Source organism: Schistocerca cancellata, chromosome 3, assembly GCF_023864275.1.
Source record: "Schistocerca cancellata isolate TAMUIC-IGC-003103 chromosome 3, iqSchCanc2.1, whole genome shotgun sequence".
In the NCBI taxonomy this organism is placed as follows: domain Eukaryota; kingdom Metazoa; phylum Arthropoda; class Insecta; order Orthoptera; family Acrididae; genus Schistocerca; species Schistocerca cancellata.
The window spans coordinates 731705789-731726838 of record NC_064628.1 but is presented as its reverse complement, the minus strand read 5'-3'; the positions used below and the strand labels follow the sequence as shown (position 1 = coordinate 731726838).

At 43.2% G+C, this 21050-nt stretch overlaps 1 protein-coding gene across 1 annotated transcript in view; it reads left to right on the top strand.

Annotated features, from left to right (window-relative positions):
- LOC126176543 (solute carrier family 22 member 7-like) overlaps positions 1-15568 on the top strand; it is a 76239-nt gene extending 60671 nt beyond the window's left edge. The window contains exons 5-7 of the mRNA XM_049923700.1: positions 1545-1713; positions 10648-10869; positions 15334-15568. Of these exons, the coding sequence (XP_049779657.1) occupies positions 1545-1713; positions 10648-10869; positions 15334-15568 (626 nt within the window). The remainder of the gene's footprint in view (positions 1-1544; positions 1714-10647; positions 10870-15333) is intronic.
- The last annotated feature ends 5482 nt before the right edge of the window (positions 15569-21050 follow it).

The window sequence follows — 21050 nt, the reverse complement described above, 5'->3', positions numbered from 1 at the left end:
GCAGTAGACGTACTACCAGTATTAAGTATATTATTCCTTATTCAGCATTATTTCTTCATAATGACTCTATAGACATTCGAATCATATTAATATCATTTATCATATCAGAACTGTTATTTCTCGTATAACTATGACATCCAAAGGTAATGTGTACGTCATGTCCTGGGCCGATGTAAGGGAGGGTGCGCAGGCCCTAATCAGATCAGGTTAAATAAATAAGTAAAATAAATAGATAAGATGAAACTAATCATAGGACAGGCAGATACCAAAGTAAATTTTGCTTAAGGGGGATAGGACGTCAAACGGGCCGACTTGGAGCAGGAGAGGCACCACAGGACATTTTATTTTCTACTGTCTATACTTTTACAAATGAATTCATAAAACTTTGTCAGCATGACCAGCAAGGATTCAGATTTCACACTGATATTAGTGGAAGTGCAAAAAAAAACAAAATAAAATATTTTTTTTTAGATATGAAATTTCGTAATTTCTTCACCTACTGATGGCTGTATTTCTTGCTATAGGTACATTTTTCTTCACGAGTAAGAGAGATTCTTTGATGAATTTTGCACAGCATACAAACCATACTTACAGGTGTATGAAACTCTTGAATTTGCCAAATCTATTAAAAACTGTGGTAAAAATTGAGATAATTAACAACAAAATTTGATTTTTTTCTAAACATAAAGTTTAAAACGTAACAGCTCATTCATTTTTTCATAAATAAAGTAGATTCTATAGTTTCAGACACCTGTAAGTATGGTTTGTATGCTGTGAAAATTCATCGATCAGTCTCTCTTACTTATGAAGAAAAGTGTACCTGTAGCAACAAATGCAGCCCATTGTAAGTGAAAAAGTGATGAAATTCCACATGTAAAAAAATATTTGGTTATGTTTTTGAACTTCCGCTGCTACGAGGGTGAATCCTGAATCCTTCCTGGTCATGCTGACAAAGTTTTATGAATTTACTTGTAAAAGTATAGACAGTGGAATTTAAAATGTCCTGTGATGCCACTCCTGCTCCAAGTCGGCCCGTTTGACATCCTACGCCCTTTAATAGTCAAATATGAGAGACTGGTTATAAAATCACGGTTCGACCAATACCTGAAAGTTTCTCGTCCGTCTAATATCGTTACCAGGCAGCCTGGATCGGGAAGTAAAGTCGATATAAATAAGAACGGCGCTTTTCGTCATATGTCCGTTTAGTACTCGCGAACGCACCACGTAGATGCTCATCGAACTCCGGTTTTAGACAATAGATGAAAGTCTATATGGATGACCTGATAGTTCGGAATGTGTATGTTCTTAGAAGGGTCGACAGGTATATTGGGTCTTACGTACTAGTAACGAGAAGCCGTTGTCCTCCGTCGTCCCCCCGCCCCCCTCCCCCCCCCCCTGCACACTGTAAAATGGCTTGTGGAGAATGGATGTGGACGTAGATATAAATTTATGAGTTGTGAGAACCGTTTAGTTTTCGGATTATAATACTTTATTAGATGAAAACAAATACAATAAAAATTTTATGTGCTTTGTTGGTGCTTCAGGTTTGGAATTGGCAGACATCAGACATCGTACGACCCTGAACTATTTCTCAAGCTGTTGCTTGGGAGTGGGCGTTATGGCTGCTGGTTTCCTAAGTTGGCTCCTGCGCAACTGGAATTACTCTATGTGTTGTACTGCAGCGCTTTTCTTTGCGCTGATTTTATTTTCCAGGTAATATGAATCATGGTAATTTAAGGAAACTGTAATGTATTCCCAATACGCATTATCGCGACGACCTTATCCTTGCAGTGCCCTGTTTAACATCACATTCCATCATGAATCTTCTAGGTTTCGCCGTGTACGGGGTGATTACAATAAAAGTTAAACTTTCAAACTGCTGTAGAAATAACACCTCTGGGCAGAATGACGTCTAAATCAACAGAATTAGGAAGCGTTGAAAGGATAGCCACCTGGAATGTGCGATGTCTCTTACAGCCAGAAAAGAGAGAAATGGATCTCCATTAGCTACACATACTTGGATTCAGTGAGACACACTGGAGAGGATGTGGCCACTTCATGACTCAAGCAAAGGATATAGTACTTTTTTACGGATGTGAGGATGTGAGTAGAAATGGCGTTGCTATATTGATTCCTAAGAACGTCTGTAATACTGTCATGGGCTATGAGCCGGTTTGCGACAGAATAATCTCCATGAAACTAAAAGCTCCTCCGTGCAGTATCAACAACATTCGGGTTCATGCTCAGACATAAATTTTATCAGACATCCAAATAGATGAAATCTATGAGCTGCTGGAAAATACTTTCAGAAAGATACCCAAAAAGGTAATATTAGTCATACAAGGTGGCCTTAATGCAAAGATAAGTGAGATTGTAGATGACGGACACATGAGCTCTGTGGTTGGACTTCACGGCTTGGGAGTGAGAATGAACGTGAGGAGCAGCTTATCTGTCTGTAATGCCCTCTTTCAACATTATCCACGGCGTCGATACACATAAGTGTTTCCAGGGGTTAGGGTTAGAAATCTGATTTCATTCTGGTGAGACAACGCTGGCGTACTTCGGTGCTAGATTGCAAGACCGATCCTGGAGCAGACTGTGGCAGTGACCATATCATGCTGTATATGAAAATGAAAACTGGAAGTGACCAGCCGGCTAGTGTGGCCGAGCGGTTTAGGCGCTTCAGTCTGGAACCGCGCGACCGCTACGGTTGCAGGTTCGAATCCTGCCTCGGACATGGATGTGTGTGATGTCCTTAGGCTAGTTAGGCTTAAGTAGTTCTAAGTTATAGGGGCCTGATGACCTCCGATGTTAAGTCCCATAGTGCTCAGAGCCATTGAACCACTGAAAGTGATCAAAATGAAAAGAGTAAGGCAAATTCAGCTGACAGATAAAACTAGTCTCAAAGAATCTGATGAAAGAATAAGACAAAGATCCCAAAAATTAACAGAGGACGGAGTAGCTCCCAAAATATGGGACAAAATGAAAGAAATGATCAGTTCATCTCTCCCTGAACAGGTTACTAAGACCCCTCAATCGAAGAATCCTTGGATTTCGAAGAACACTCTACTACTCATCGAAGAACGGAGCGCATTAAAGAAACGTGGCACACAAACCGCTAAAGATGAAGAAGTGTGCAAAGAACTTCGCCGCAAAATACAGCGCGTCTGCCGAATTGACAAGACACAGTATCTCACCAGTATTTGTGATGACAAAGAACAATATCAAAAACTAAATGAAACGCATGACCTATTCAAGAATATAAGCAGCATCACCCCAGAGTTCAAACAGCACACGTGGATGATAGAAGATATAGATGGCATTATTTTTAGATACAAGCATTTAGCAATAGCGAGGAGGAAACGACACTGTGAAACACTGTCCTGCAAAGGAAACAACATCGAAGAACAGAACATTCGTATGGAATCAAATGAGGAACGTGATATTCTGTACAGTGAAATCGAAAATGCCACCAAGTATCTCAAAAAGAACAAATTCTCAGGTATACATGGTATTCGCAGAGACATGCTGACTGCGATGGGAGAAAAAGGCATGCATTCCCTACATTTAATATTTAATAAGATGTGGGAAACGGGTGAATGGCCTAAAAGACTGGACTACATATGTTCTAATACCTCAGCACAAGAAAGGATCAGTTAGGGACTGCTCCAACTAGAGGACCATAGCATTAATATCACATGCTAGTAAAGTCCTCCTGCATATAATAAATCAACGCCTAAAATTGTTCTGCAGACGCAGATTTCCACTGAACAAGCGGGTTTCGTGTCAGGTAAAGGTACTCGAGAGGCAGTCTTGAACTTAAGGCAGATAACTAAAAATGTTACGAATTCTGTGCCCCTGCCTACATCTGCTTCCTAGATTATAAGAAGGTCTCCTTGATTGTGTCATGTGGGACAAGTTGTGGCATATGCTCTAGGAGTCTGGCGTTCCAAAACACCTGGTATCCTTACTAAATGGTCTCTATAATAGCCATACCGCAACCATAAAAGTAGATGGTGAATACTCAGAATTTTTCGACGTACCAAATGACGTCAGACAAGGTTGCATACCGTCACCTCAGCTCTACAATGTTTATGCGGAGTGTGTAATCAAGAAAGCGCTGGATGGCTGGGGTGGTGGGATTTCAATTGGCAGCAGGCTAATCAACAATTTATGCTTCGCAGATGATACTATACTCATAGCAGGAAGTGTGGATGAAATTGGTAATCTGATCTCAAGAGTGAAAGATATTAGTCTAAACTTTGGCCTAGAGATAAACATGAAAAAACGAAACTAATGGTTATAAATCGCCAAGGCATTGATCAAAACCAACTTACAGGATGATTAGGGAATCGGGTGGTAGTTCGTGATTATGTATATTTAGGCTCTGTGATCAATTGCGCAGAAAAGTGTGATAAAGAGATACGACGACAAATCATTCTTGGCCGAGCCGCGATGGTCAAACTCAATAAGATATGACAGAATCGAGCAATATCCAAGACAACGAAGATGTGCTTGGTAGAAGCATTGGTGTTTCCTGTATTCGTATACGGATGCGAGACCTGGACCGTGAAAGGTGGTGATAAGAGCCGCATTGATGCCTTCGAGACCTGGTGTTGGCGGAAGATGCAACATGTACCGTGACACAAAGAAACACCATTGTTTCAATAAGAGAAGCAAGTAAAATCACAAGAAGGTTATCTTCTGGTATCAGCCAAAGATACCTTCAGTGCCTTGTACACATCTTGATAAAGAAAGAGGATAATTTAGAGAAGACTATCGTGTAGGGAATAACTGAGGGCAGAATACCACGTGGGAGGGCAGCAAACAGATGGTTTGATCAAACGAAGAAGATTATCAGTCTGACTCTGCACATATTAAGAAACGCCGAAGATCGCTATGGGTGGAGACATCTGTCTGAAGTTCCAACTACGTAGAGATGAAAGAGGAAATGAGGTCAGAACACTCATCTATGAGTAAAACGACTAATGAGAGAGAGATCATCGGAGAAGGGGGAAAATGTGTGGCAGAAGATAATAAATTGTTTAAAAAAATGTAGCAGTACATGGCGCTGAAAGCAACATAATTTAATAGTGGTCGACTACAAATGATAAATGAATCATACAACCATGCCTAAGGTGTACGTTTGAAGTTAAACAAACTGTTCTACTCAGTGTGCATGGGTGTACAGGTGCGATACTGTTAGTGACACAAGCCCATCCACCAGGTCAAGGTCATATCACATTGAATGGGAAAACTCGGTTTTTAATTGTCCTGAGGCCAAACAGCGCACTAAACATCAATCTCATCGGTTTTTAATTGTCCTGAGATCAGAAACCGCATAAAAATAATGAATCAAAATCAAATCGGATTATTAATTTCCATGTGACTGGCGCAAAACAGGTTCAATATGCTGTCCACCGTTTTCTGCAACAAGTTGAAATCGAGAACAGCATTTTCCACAACTGATCGAAGTGTTTCCGTGGTCACGTTCTGAATGTTGCGAAATGCGTGCCTTCAATGCAGCTAAGTTAGCAATCGGAACACTGAACACAAGATTTTTCAGGTAGCCCCATAGCCAGAAGTCACACAGATTAAGATTAGGTGATCGGGACGGCCTGGCTGCAGGGAAATGGCGGCAAAATGGCGGCTGATAGTTCCAGCATATCAGAAATGGCGCTTCAGCAGCTGCTTAACTGGATTTTCAATGTGCGGAGGTGCGCCACCTTCCACAAAAATGATCCCACCCATAGAACCCTGCTGTTGGAGAGCTGAAATGATATGCTTGCGCTAAAGGCATTCATAGCGCTTACCAGTGACGGTACAGGTAACAGGACCGGAAGCAACTGTCTCTTCGAAAAAATGCCCTATGACAAATGACAGCGTAAACCCACACCACACAGTAACCTTTTTAGGATGAATTGGTAGTGTTTGATTTGCATGTACATTTTCCGTTGCCTATGTTCGACAATTCTGTTATTGACATATCATGTCAGATAGAAAAAGGCTTCGTCGGTCCACAGAATATTCCACGGCAAATCATTGTCCACTTCCACGCGAGCAAGAAATTCTAAAGCAAAGGTCCCTCTTGCTTGCAGGTCAACAGGAAGCAACTCGTGCACATGGGTAATTTTGAATGAACAGCAACGAAGGATGTTTCGTAGGATTTTACGCACAGTGTTCACGGGTATGTCCAATGTTCGGGCAATTCTCCGTGCACTGCACGATTCCACATCAGCACTCGTCTCCTCCTGCACTGCTGTAGCCATTGTTTCTACTGACGTCGAATCAATTCGTTTCCTCCCTCTACACACCAAAAACCTGTCATTCCAAGATTCCAAATCATTTTCTCCAGAACCACCAGAACCATGGCATTCATCGGACCAACGCCCTTTTTCAAACCCTTCAGTGTCCGGAACTTCTGCAGAGCGACGTGTGCACAGTCATCATCCTTGTAATGTAGCTTTACAAGCAGAGCCCTATCCTGCATTGAGACAGTGAAGGCAAACGTCGCAGACGCGAAATGAAGAAAAGCCGTGTACCCGGCGTGTTTATACCAACTTCAGTGGGTCTCGTGTACGACAGGTGTTTTCATTTACGTACACTGTTGATCAATTTTCACAGGTTTTATTCTTATGCCATACGTTTTCCCTCTTCCCCGATAATATTCTGCTGCAGTTTGACGTCATTCTGAGCAGTGGTGTTATTTCTAGAGTGTTTGAAAGTTTAACTGTAATTATAATCACACTGTATATCAGTTGTGCCCTGGTAATTATTGTTAGTATTTTTACAGTGTAATTTTGTAACTGTTTATGTCCTGCAGGAAATATGTATTGATCTTGAAATCCTTATAATGACAAAACTAAATGAAAAACTACTGTTTTGAGAACATTGAGGCATATACAGTTGTATCGGATACAGGGATAGTTGTTACTGTAGGAAACATTTGATTTCGTATTTTCCGCTATTGTCCGCTTATCGTTTTGACAATGGCAACATAGAAACTATTTAGGAACATTTTCGTCTAAAAGAATCCGTCGTGCTGTGTGTTTTCTTCCATTTGTTTTCTTTGTCGGGAAAAATCGTGAAATTAATCTCAATCCTGTAGCATGTACTTGTCCATTGTGTGCTCTTATTGTCGAGACTTCGTGTTGTCCTTTCGGGAGCACAGATGAATAATTTTTGTGCTTGTTGAACACATAAACACGCTTCGAGTAGTTTGCCATGCCAGAACACAATCATTTTAAATTCACTTCATAGTAATGGAAAAGTTTTATCTTGATATTTATTGATACCATTGAAATACACTCCTGGAAATTGAAATAAGAACACCGTGAATTCATTGTCCCAGGAAGGGGAAACTTTATTGACACATTCCTGGGGTCAGATACATCACATGATCACACTGACAGAACCACAGGCACATAGACACAGGCAACAGAACATGCACAATGTCGGCACTAGTACAGTGTATATCCACCTTTCGCAGCAATGCAGGCTGCTATTCTCCCATGGAGACGATCGTAGAGATGCTGGATGTAGTCCTGTGGAACGGCTTGCCATGCCATTTCCACCTGGCGCCTCAGTTGGACCAGCGTTCGTGCTGGACGTGCAGACCGCGTGAGACGACGCTTCATCCAGTCCCAAACATGCTCAATGGGGGACAGATCCGGAGATCTTGCTGGCCAGGGTAGTTGACTTACACCTTCTAGAGCACGTTGGGTGGCACGGGATACATGCGGACGTGCATTGTCCTGTTGGAACAGCAAGTTCCCTTGCCGGTCTAGGAATGGTAGAACGATGGGTTCGATGACGGTTTGGATGTACCGTGCACTATTCAGTGTCCCCTCGACGATCACCAGTGGTGTACGGCCAGTGTAGGAGATCGCTCCCCACACCATGATGCCGGGTGTTGGCCCTGTGTGCCTCGGTCGTATGCAGTCCTGATTGTGGCGCTCACCTGCACGGCGCCAAACACGCATACGACCATCATTGGCACCAAGGCAGAAGCGACTCTCATCGCTGAAGACGACACGTCTCCATTCGTCCTCCATCCTACGGTCTTGGCGTGCATCCGTGCGTCGCTGCGGTCCGGTCCCAGGTCGACGGGCACGTGCACCTTCCGCCGACCACTGGCGACAACATCGATGTACTGTGGAGACCTCACGCCCCACGTGTTGAGCAATTCGGCGGTACGTCCACCCGGCCTCCCGCATGCCCACTATACGCCCTCGCTCAAAGTCCGTCAACTGCACATACGGTTCACGTCCACGCTGTCGCGGCATGCTACCAGTGTTAAAGACTACGATGGAGCTCCGTATGCCACGGCAAACTGGCTGACACCGACGGCGGCGGTGCACAAATGCTGCGCAGCTAGCGCCATTCGACGGCCAACACCGCGGTTCCTGGTGTGTCCGCTGTGCCGTGCGTGTGATCATTGCTTGTACAGCCCTCTCGCAGTGTCCGGAGCAAGTATGGTGGGTCTGACACACCGGTGTCAATGTGTTCTTTTTTCCATTTCCAGGAGTGTATAATACTATTTCATGCACGGTAGTTGAATGGAGTTGTATTCATGTTGTGACTACAGCCAAGACTTTTACTTTTCCGGTTACAATTTTCGCTTGTGTGTGGTTTTTCAGAAACTTTTTGGGGAGGGCGTGCCTGAAATATTGAGAAAATTTAGATGGTCTGTTCGGTAGTTTACTTTTTTGTCTTCATTCAAATTGTATCAATGGAATTGAAATGCATTTCTTTCAGTGCATTGTATTTTGAATTCGCTACTGTACTGGTGGAGCTGTGCCATTTTTTATTGTTAAGATTGTTCTCTGACACACCCTTTCTCCGCCTACATCTAGATATATAATATGCTAGCCACCACACGGTGCACTGATTTGAATTGTAGTATCTCACGTACATATTTAATTAATTATATGTAGTAACTCAGCACTTTATGTCTTTGAATCCAAACGGAGGTCTATGCGGCTAATCTAAGTTACGATGACGGGTAAAATAAAATACCAAGAAGTAAAAAGGTAGAGCAATTAAATTTCTCTAATACATTTGTCAAGGTAACATATTTGAGAGATTGACAGTTCACAGGGTAATGGAAGCACGAGATCATCCATTGCAAAAATAAAATACTGGTACGATAAAAATCGGTTCAACTGCCAAAATGTTAAAGCAAGAATGGAAACGCGCGTTAATTGTGTTCTACAGATGTCAGTTTGTGGGATGGAGTTCCATGTCTGTTGCATTGGTGCATTTGGTCGGTCAATACAGGGACAGTTAATGTCGTCCGTGGATGAAGCAGAATTGTTCTTAAATGACGACCCATACTTTCTAGACTGGAGAAAGAGCTGCTGATAGGGCAGGCGAAGGCAACGTGCCAACACATGTTGGGTTAAAACAGTGGTATTTGAGGAGCGTTATCCTGTTGAGGAACACCCCTTGGAATGCTTTTAATGAATGGCAGCACAATAAATCGAATTACCAAACTTACACAAAAATTAGCAGTCAAAGTGCGTTGGATACCCATGAGAGTGCTTCTCTTGTCGTATTAAAACGCACCTAATGAAGATCATAGCTCCAAGTGCAGGTACAGTGTGCCTAGTACGCAGTTAGATTGGTAGCATGTCCTCAACTGACGTCCAACTAAGCAATACACGGCCATCTCTGGGACAGATGCGAAACCAGTTACCATCAGGAAATACATCAGTTCTCCACCTAACCCTCAAATGAGCTCTCGCTTGAAACCAGTGAAGTCGAAAATGACGGTGGTTTGTCGTCAGTTGAATACACGCTAGAGGGCGCTAGTCTTCGTTCTGTCGTTGAAGTAGCCAGTACGTAACAGTTCGTTGTGTCACTGTGGGGCCCGCTGCTTCTCAGATTGCTGCTACAGATGCAATACCATGTGAAAGAACGCCGTACCGAAGTGGATAGTCATCCCTCTAGGCAGTGCCGCGTGACAGTCTGGAACCTCGTCTCCTTGTGACCTTACGATCTCGTGACCTCCGCTACAAAAGTCATGTACATTGGCTACATTCCTGCCAAGTCATAAGCAACATTGCAGAAGGGACATCTAGCTCCTTATAACCCTGTTACATGACATCGTTAGAACTCAGTGTAACGTCGATGATGTCGACTTTGTCCCCTCAAAGGTAGTCTTGGCTACCTGAACTCACCATGTCCAAACTTAAAGATAACTACCACTCACTACCGTTACAGCGTGTGTTTAAAACAATCCAGAATTGCATCCTCATAGTGGGGCTACAAACGCCATTCTTATGCGACTGCTGCGAAATTGGAATAGACATCTTTAGGATGTAGAAACATCCCAGCCAAGTTTTATTTCTGCCGCAGAACCCCTTCTTGGTGTTGTGTTTTGTTTCCTTCAGTAAATCTTACGTCCTTGGCGTAGCAACGTGTGTACCATCGGCTTGAGTCTAAAAAAAAATTATGTTCTGCAGAGAAATACGATAGTAAGGTGACTGAGCTCTATCTCCCCCCACCGCGAAACTACTTAAGGATATGAAGATTCATCGATAAGTATAACTCATACTCCATATCACAGACGGTACTGACAATATTTTTCGCAAACGTAAGACCAAGACAACGATCTATTTGAGGGAGTGACTGTGGTGCTCGCAGGTGGTTCCCGGAGTCACCTCGGTGGCTGGCGTGCAGAGGTCGCGAGCAGGACGCCCTGAGGCAGTTGCGCCGTATCGCCGCCACCAACGGCGGGCTGCTGCCTCCGTTCGCTCCGCGGGTGATGCGGAACGTGGCCAAGGCCCAGAGGGACAGGAAGGGCTTCCTCAGCCTCTTCTCCAGCTGGAACGTCTTCAAGAATACCGTGCTGCTCATCACTGCAAGGTATGTGAGGACTGGAAGGAGGTGTCCAAAGAACTTTGACGCATCACATCTAATGCAGTATCGCGCAGCAATACTGTTGACAGTTCTCTTCTCTTGCTGTTGCAACAGAAGTTGAGCTGGTAACTCAATTTCATTGTAATGGAAAACAGGGCAAGATGGACGAAGTATGACATCGAGCTGTATATGTTAATGCCGGCAATGAAACCAAACAATTCTACTAGTCACATTTTGCATAATGTGCAATACAAAGCTGTATTGCAGTGTTCCGCACATGAATCCAGCAATCAGTTTTAATGTAATGTGGAGATCGTTTGTAGAGGGATGTTTCACCAACTTGCAGAAATGGCGAATAATATTTCTTCACTGCTGGTAGGAAACGCTTTGTTTAATATCATCGTGAACAGAAGAGTTCGTTTCCAATGCAAAGAAAACATGGGAGGTAATGACTTGCCAACTGTAAACACAGAAACGAAGTACATCGACATGAGTGGGAAGCTACGGCAACTATTAAGAACCAGATTTCATTCCTCTCGCACCACAGTCGTTGTTAAATTTCTCCATTAGAACACATCCGGCATTTGAGTGTAATTAAATTTTAATGTCCAATGATCTAATTTCGGCTTTGGGACCGGTGTCAAATGCAATACATAATCCCTTACCACAGAGTAAAGATGATACACAATGAGGTGCAAAAACATGTCATCAGATATGATCTGTATGAAACGTCTCCCTCGTCTGACGCAGTAGTGTAAACAGATAAGACTGTCATAAGTGAAAGAACATGCCCATACAAGATATGACAAACACCTACATCTGTACTGCGGCAGCACATTACGGTGTGTGGTCTAGGATACTTAGTTGACCACTGTCAAATAATGGTTCAAATGGCTCTGAGCACTATGGGTCTTCACTTCTGAGGTCATCAGTCAACTAGAACTTAGAACTACTTAAACCTAGTGGTTAAAAACAGTCTTGGTTGCAATTTTAGTTTTTTATTTCTCAACAACGCGTTTCACCTTATTTAGGCATCTTCAGGTTATTCTTTCTAGATGGACGCGAGAGGCACCAAGATCTGTATAACGCGTTCCCGTTGACAGGAGCGAGTTCTCTTGTTGTGTACTGGCAGAAAATTGGAGAAAACGAAGCGGTTAGCCTTTGTTGAAGTTCTGTCTACCGGAGGTAACACCAAAGCGATGGTGGTTGGTTGGCCTTGTGCCTCATGTCCTAGTGTAGACGTCACGTTGAATGTTTGCTGGTTGAGTAGCAATTTGCTGTGTCTCTGGAAGGGTTGTGTTTATGTTTTTGAGGACAGCCATCAGAAACACTTCGTATGATACATTTACAGGTTTCGATTTTTGACAAGAGCAAAGCCAGAAACTCTGCAACGCACATTTTAAACTATAGTAGTTGGCCTTTAGATTAAAAGAGTGAAACTGGTCAATAAAACATATGCAGTGGGACTTGCGGCTGTCATGAGAAACTTAATATCAACGGTCTCTGTTTCCCCTGTAGGCAATACCTGCTCTCGCTACCATTGTGTATGTATTGTGAATATAAATACTGTAGTATGGAGTGAATTAAATACAACACACATTCATCGTAAAAAGCATGTTTATGGGCGCCTAAGAATGGTTTTTATGGGAACGAAAAGGTTAAGGGTGTACGACGTCAAACGCGACGACTTGTTGCAGGAGAGGGCCTACAGGACATTTGAATTTCCACTGTATATACGTGTCCAAATAAATTCATAAAACTTTGTCAGCATAATCAGGAAGGATTCAGGATTCACACTCATAGCAGTGGAAGTTCAAAAAAATAAGAAAAAAAATTTACATGTGAATTTCATCATTTTTACACTTACTGTTGGCTACATTTGTTGCTACAAGTACACTTTTCTCCATAAGAAAGAGAGATTCTTCGATGAATTTTGCACACCATACAAAGCGTACTTATAGGTATTTCATTTACAAAAAAAGAATGAGCCGTTACTTTTTAGACCTCATATTTAGATAAAACTTAAATTTTATAGTTAATTATCTCAATTTTTACCACAGTTTTTAATGGATCTGGAAAATTGTAGAGTTTCATGCACCTGTAAGTACGGTTTATATGGTCTGCAAAAGTCACAGAAGAATCTCTCTTTGTTATGGAGAAAACTGTATCTATAGCAACAAATGCTGCCAAAAGTAAGTGAAAAAATGATGAAATTTCACATGGAAGAAAAATTTATTTTGCTATGTTTTTGAATTTCCACTGCTATGAGTGTCAGCCCTGAATGCTTCCTGGTCATGCTAACAATGCTTCATGAATTTATTTTTAAAAGTATAGACAATGGAAATTAAAATGTCTCCTGTTTCAAGTCGGTCTGTTTGACGTCCTACACCCCTTAAACGCTTAGAGGGGAGCAAGTGAGCAATGAGACGGAATTTTGTCTGATGTGAAGAAGAAGATGATGTCTTTATTGACACCTTTTCTCCGTGAATGACAAAGAGAAACAAAGAATATTGGGAGTGACTATTAATCTTCGTGTTGACGTTGCAACTCTCCTAAAACAATAGTTACCTCTGAAAATTTTAGGGCCTACACAATTGAATCACAATTCGAAATCTTTGGCTTCCTTTTGAAAAAAATGTTATAAAGGAGCCCACATTCCAGTTCGGTGTTAAGACACAAATTTATTTTGACCCATCACATGGCCCCATCACATTGCCCCATCACATTGCTTCTTACATTTTAAAAGAGAGATCTTCCACCGGTGTTGTTTCTTCTTCTGCTTTTCCTGTGACGGTCAGCTTCTTGGGGTAAAGTAAATGCAGAAATTTCAGCGACTGCTATATCCTCTTTTCCCTCATAACATCGGCCAATAAAATTATAATTCAATCGCTGCTTTACAACAACAACAAAACGGCAAGAATGTCGTCAGGTTATCAGAACTAATTGCGATTCCACTTGGCTCAATCCCTTGGCTCCAAGACCTGGACTTGGTGAGGATGAAAAGCCGAACGCCAATGCACCTGCGACCAACGTTTGACCGAATCAAATGTCTGTTGTTTGTTAGCCTTCGTTGGCGCTTTAAGAACACGTTAAAGGTTTTTTGGAAAATTCGTGATTTGATGGTAGCAGATTATGCTCGTAGGGGCACAGCATCACAAGTACAAACTACGGAAATCTCGTGACGGTGTTATTGCGGGTTCTAGGCGCTACAGTCTGGAACCGCGCGACCGCTACGGTCGCAGGTTCGAGTCCTGCCACGGGCATGGATGTGTATGATGTCTTTCGGTTAGTTAGGTTTAAGTAGTTCTAAGTTCTAGGGGACTGATGACCTCAGAAGTTAAGTAACATAGTGCTCAGAGCCATTCACTTCACGAATGAGAGCAGCGGCGTTTTCGTAGGGTTATCAGTGGTATTACACAAGCAACACTGTGTGCAAAAAGAACATTGAAATCTATGTGTGATGTACGACGACCGTATCCCTTAGAACAGTGCGGCGAAATATGCCGTTAATGGGGTGTGTCAGCACACGTTACGTACGCGTTTTCTAAAAGAACGCCACCGACTGCACCGCCTCTCCTGGGCTCTAGACCAAGTCGGTTGGACTTTGAACGACTTGAAAATCTTTGCCTCGTCAGAATGCACCTGATCTCGATAGGTAACTGCTGATGGTGCTGTTCTAGTGGGGCGAAAACGCCACGTCTCCATGGACCCAGGTTGTCAACAAACCACCCTGCAAGCTGGTGGTAGCTCCATAATGGTGTTGGCTGTGTTTGCATGGAATCGACTGAGTCCGCTGATGCAGGTGAACCGGTCATTGGGTGTAAATGGTTATGTTCGGCTACTTGGACATTTGCTGCGTTCATGGATTTCGTTTCCCAACAACGATGGAGTTCTTTTGCATGGCATTGTGCAATGTCACCAGGCCGCAGTTGCTCGCGATTTGTTTGGAGAACATTGTGGGCAGCTCACAGGAATAATCTGGCCACCCGGATCGCCCGACATGAATCCCATGGAACGTTTGTGGCACATAATCGTGATGTCAGTTTGTGCACAATAACCCTTTACCGGCATCACTTTCGCAATAATGGATGGTTATAGATGCAGCATGGCTCAACGATTCTGCAGGTGACTTTCAACGACTTGTTGAGTCCATCCCAAGTTGGGCTGCTGCTCAACGACGGGTAAAAGGAGTTTCAAAACATTGCTAGGAATTATCCCATGACTTGTCACCTCATTGTAAAATAATAATGATTTATTTTGAGGTGAGAATTCTGTCTTTATCAGTGACCCCGGTACTGGAAAGTTAACTTTATTATCTATGATGTAATGGACAGTCAAGTAAATGGGTTACATATGGCTCAGAAAAAATGTAATACAATTGAAACAAACTTTCCACATAATAGCTAGAGATAAGAGTTATGACCCGGAGAGCATGCTATCCACTTTGAGACGCCACACTGCTTCGAGCAGGTCTGCGCACCTACTGACGCAGTTCTCGCTGGTGTTGCTGGCTGGCGGTGTGGGCGTGAATCCCTTCCTGACGGTGGCGGCGCAGGGTGCGGTCCAGCTACCCTCGGGCTGCGTCGTCCACGTGTGCGCTGCGCGCTTGGGCCGCCGTTGGACCGCTGTGGGCTGCGCTCTGCTGGCAAGTGTCACCTGCGCAGCAACCTTCTGCATGCTGAGGGGTAAGCTGCGTAGATTGTAAACTTTTCTCTGGATGCTCTGTTCTGCAGTGCAGTATTTCTCCCACAGAGTGCGACGTTCTGCGTTCGCTTCCTGGCACTTGGCTCCTGTTGGACAATCGGGGAGGCAAGGGTCTATCTCTCATACTTCACCGAAACCATAGTGCACTCAATTTTTCCATAGTTTTAACTCATTTAATACGCTACGTTCAGAACGGCCAATCTGTTAGTCCTGGCTCTGGGGTCGTAAATCACATTACTGTCTCAGAAGAGTACAAGGTGTGCTTGAACATGTAACAATGCAACGGATTTTTCAGCAAGGGAAATACAAGGAAAAGAATTCACTTTAGTGCAGCCTCTGATGCGTCGTACCCGGCCCTCAGTTCAGACATGAATCAAGCACTGAATTCTTTCAGGGATTAATGAGAGTGATACTGGTGAAGTTGATGGATTGTACCACAATCAGACTATTACTAAAATCTGGAATATCGGTAGATAATGGAAATACATTGTGCACTAAATGTTAACATGCACGTCAACATTTTGGTGCCTGAAATTAAATGAAATCGTACTTATAATCAGATTTCACAAACGGTAAAAGACATTGGTGTAGAAAGAGACAAAATGGATATCCTCAGATGTTTAAACATTCACTGATCGATCTCAACATAAGAGAGAATAGTAAGCAATTAGTAGCTTAGCATTTCTTGAGTACTACTTTACTTGATAACAAATATCAAACTTCAATAATCAGTTCCAAATGTATTGAAGTTTCATAGGATTTGGTGACACTCTGAAAGTGGTACGTCCTATGTAAAAACAATGATGTACTATAGTGGTGCTTAGTGTTGTAAGTGTGATGTAGGAAATGGTAGTTTTGGAAGAGAATATGGGTTGTGTGGGTACAGTTAATTAATAAGTTTTGAATACATTTAGCAATAACAAAATTCAGCACCTTAGAGAGGATGAGCAAAATTAATAAACAAGGAAGGTGACCAATGCCCAGTTCGAGTAATACACATTACGAAAATCATGGGTGTACGCAGTTCCACAGGCTCGATGTCTTATTTAAAAGGAAAAATATCCATTGTTCGAATCGTACAGCTTACAACGGACAATGCTTTCCTTTGACAAAAAAATTACACATTGAATTAACAAATAACATTACATTCAAACCCAGTAAAACTCTTGCCTCTCGACAATCGTAGTTTTACTGTAAGACAGAGAGCAATATGCAACCCCTCTTCTAAAAAATTTACAAGCTAAAAACAATGACAAGAAAAACAGTATAACTGCGTAAGGCACCATATCCAAGGTTGCAAACGCCCAAACTAAAACAGATTCCACTGCCCAACAAGAGACAATAGTCATGAGACAATTAGAACACAGGAGACAGCCTATTCAAATGCTGACTAAAGGACGAAATAATTCGGACCATTAGATCTAACTATTGGTGCAATTTATGTATTCGAAAGTAAATCAGTTAAGCAAATTTAACAGAAGTAAGATATGGTCTGGGTGGGTAAAGTTTGTCATGATTCTTCTTTTGAAACTTACTTTTGATAGCACTTTGTAGTGGTGCCATTTTCATTACAACACTGACACACGAACGCTGAAACATAGCCACACATAGTCTTCTGCGCATCTGTGTTTTTACCAAGCACAACCAAAACACCAGTCTGCTTGCGCATCACTGACGAAGATTTCATGCAACATTACCGCTTCTTCTTTGTCTCGTCAGAACCGCCTTCTATGGTGCCAAGACGCCAAGCAAAATCCAACTCACCAGAACAGGAGTTGATGCCTCGTGTTTTAACACGTCTCAGATGACTCTGGCGTACACTTTCTTTTAATTTTTTGTTTTAGAATGTTATCTACTTGAACTAATATACCGAATGTTGCACATGAAGTGGTATAAATGTAGCATATACAGTAATAGTTCAACATATTTTCAAATATATTAGTAATTGTTGTGGCTGTGTAATGTTTTTTGGTTCCTAGCTGGATGAGGAAAGGATAGTATGATGGGTGGGTGGCCGGTTTCTTCTCACTGCAACGTAAAATGCATGCGTGGTTTAAATACAGTTTATTGCAGGAACCAATTGAGAACTTAACTTCAGTGATGTCCAGTTTGAAGTTCTGTGGTTAACAGCAATCAAATAACATCCACGAAATTCTTCAATCTTGTCCTGTCCATATAACAACTATATACAATGGTTAACGTTCTCTCGCAGCTAGCTTAGGTTCGAAGTGATGATTATCACTGTGGAGGACTAGAGCACAGTGTGACATGACTTACTGACCGAGAGAATGAGGCAGCACGGTCGGCGGTGGCCTATATGGATGCTGCGTTACCTGCGCGTAGCCTGGGCTCTTGTTTTGCTTCTCTCTTGTTATAGGCGTGCCTAGTTCATCGCGTGCTATTCAATGTTCCCTAGTGCATACCGGTGTGCTGGCGAGGTCTTGCGCACATCCTTCCTCCTTTCCACGAAACGCTGCTCCGTTGTCGTGTACTGGAATGGTGATGCGAACGACAATGTGCGGGAAGGGGGCAGAGGCAGGAAGCTAGACATAGAGAATGAGCTGGGAACTGTAGCTGTAGAGGACGGTGTACCCCGTGCTGTAACTCGCCATCTCGCTCTGCGAGAGCAGAGGAACATCTTCCCGAAGACACTGCTCAGGACATACGTCCATTCCTGAGGGCGTCTCCTGGGGTGATGTCGGCGACGGCGACGACTATGGCGGGTCGAGATACATCGGGTCTGTGAGCGGCGACGGGGAAGGTGAGGGCGCGACGTCGGTTGGCTCGTCCTAGGTGCCTTGGTGGCACCAGTGGACGGCTGCAAAGGTCACGTGGACGCGTTAGGCCGTGAATCTGGGAGGAGAAAAGCAGCAGATTCACGGGGCAAAGGACAACACTGTGGGAATGAGCACACGCGATTGTCCACTGTCAGATCGTACTAAAATCACACTTTGTTGTGCTGAACGGATATGCCGACGAGCAAAATATCGGCGCACTACTGCCGAATACTGTTTAGTGACCGAGGTCAAGACGTGCCATTGGCCGGCCGGGGTGGCCGAGTGGTTCCAGGCACTACAGTCTGGAACCGCGCGACCGCTCCGGTCGTAGGTTTGAATCCTGCCTCCGGCATGGATGTGTGTGATTTCCTTAGGTTAGTTAGGTTTAAGTAGTTCTAAGTTCTAGGGGACTGATGACCTCAGGAGTTAAGTCCCATAGTGCTCGGACACATTTGAACCATTTGAACGTGCCATTGTAATGCAACAAAATCTTCAGATCAGCGTCCGCTTCCGTGGCCTATGTACTTTTTCTGCAATGGAAAGGAAGAGATGGCAGCAATTCAGAGTCCTGCTCATCGATCTGGCAACAAGATGCGTCAGAGGAATTAAAATCAGAGGAAGGTGACAAAGGGCTTCAGCACTGCCATGCTCTGCCGTAGTTCTGATACACAAATTCGTATTCACACTGAGATAGAATCAAAGCTCAACGTCGAAATTTTTGAGCAGTACATGCAGGACCGACTCTGACGGAATGCAAAGCCTTGTGATCTGTCACTAACCAGAACTTGCGACCAAACAGATAGTGATAGAATTTTGTCACATCATACACAATTGGTATCATGGTGTGGGTTCCTGTAGTCATGTCCTAGTTCATGAACCACGGGCAACGTATGGGTGGCCAAGTAAGTGGGCCCGACAGTCGGGATACCAGTTACTTGGAATAAGGCTGGGCATCTCGGACATATTCTGAGTCGTGGTCACCTTTGTGCTCATACGGCAAAGACTAACAAATCTACCGGTTAGTCCCTCAGCCGTTAGGGGTAAAACCCAATGGGACTCGGGGCAAGTAAGGCTAGCAACCTGCTTCCCAGCTACTCTAAATATGATGCTGCCAATAATCAGAGCAAAATGCCTCGGACCTTTGGAGGTGACAGAGTCCCATCTCTAACTGACAAACCAGGGACTCCTAAGATACGACTTGGCAAACAAATGGTAATGGGATGGGGAGCTATTAATATCAATGGTGGCTACTCTGGGAAGAAGGTAGAGCTGGCAGAGGCTGCAAGTAAGATGGGGCGGGACGTTTTAGCTGTTAGTGACATTCGGGTAAGGGGTGAGAAAGAAGAGGAAGTGGGAGAATACAAGGTCTACCTATCAGGCGTCAAAGCAGAAATAGCACAATGGGATGTAGGGCTTTACATCAGGAAAGAAATGGAACCCAGCGTAGTTGAAATAAGGTATGTAAACGAACGACTGATGTGGATAGATTTGACAGTGTCTAGCAAGAAAATTAGGATTGTGTCAGTATATTCGCATTGTGAAGGGACAGATCAAGATAAATGAATAGTTTTTATGAGGCACTCAGTGATGTAGTTGTTAGAGTAAAGGACAAGGACAGTGTTCTGCTCATGGGTGATTTTAACGCCAGGATTGGAAATCGAACAGAAGGGTATGAAAAGGTTATGGGTAAATTTGGAGAGGATATGGAGGCCAACAGGAACGGGAAACAACTCTTGGATTTCTGTGCCAGTATGGGCTTAGTAGTCACAAACTCCTTTTTTAAACATAAGAACATTCACCGGTATATTTGGGAAGGCAGGGGAACCAGATCTGTCATTGACTATATAATAACAGATCAGGAATTCAGGAAGACTGTGTGGGACACACGTGTATTCAGGGGATTCTTTGATGACACTGATCATTATATAATCTGCAGTGAAATTGGGATTGTGAGGCCGAAAGTGCAGGAGGTCAGGTCCATATGTAGGAGGATAAGAGTGGAGAAACTTCAGCATAAGGAAATCAGGCACAAGTACATAACAGCGATCTCAGAAATGTACCAGTTAGTTGAATGTAGTCAATTACAGTCATTGGAAAAGGAATGGACAAGGTACAGGGACACAGTACTAGAAGTGGCTAAAGAATGTCTTGGAACAGTAGTGTGTAAAAGTAGGATGAAGCAAACAGCTTGGTGGAATGATACAGTCAAGGCAGCTTGTAAAAGGAAAAAGGAGGCGTATCAAAAATGGATACATACCAGAACCCAGGTAGACAGAGAAAGTTATGTTGAAGAAAGAAACAAAGCCAAACAGATAATTGCAGCATCCAAGAAGAAATCGTGGGAAGACTTTGGAAACAGGTTGGAGACTATGGGTCAAGCTGCTGAAAACCATACTGGAGTGTAATTAGCAGTCTTCGAAAGGGAGGTAAGAAGGAAATGACAAGTATTTTGGACAGGTCAGGAAAACTGCTGGTGAATCCTGTGGATGCCTTGGGCAGATGGAGGGAATATTTTGAAGAGTTGCTCAATGTAGGTGAAAATGCGACCCGTAATGTTTCAGATTTCGAGGTAGAATGGGCTACGAATGATGATGGAAATAGGATCACATTTTAGGAAGTGGAAAAAATGGTCAATAGATTGCAGTGCAATAAAGCGGCTGGGATGGATGAAATTAAGTCGGAACTCATCAAATACAGTGGAATGTC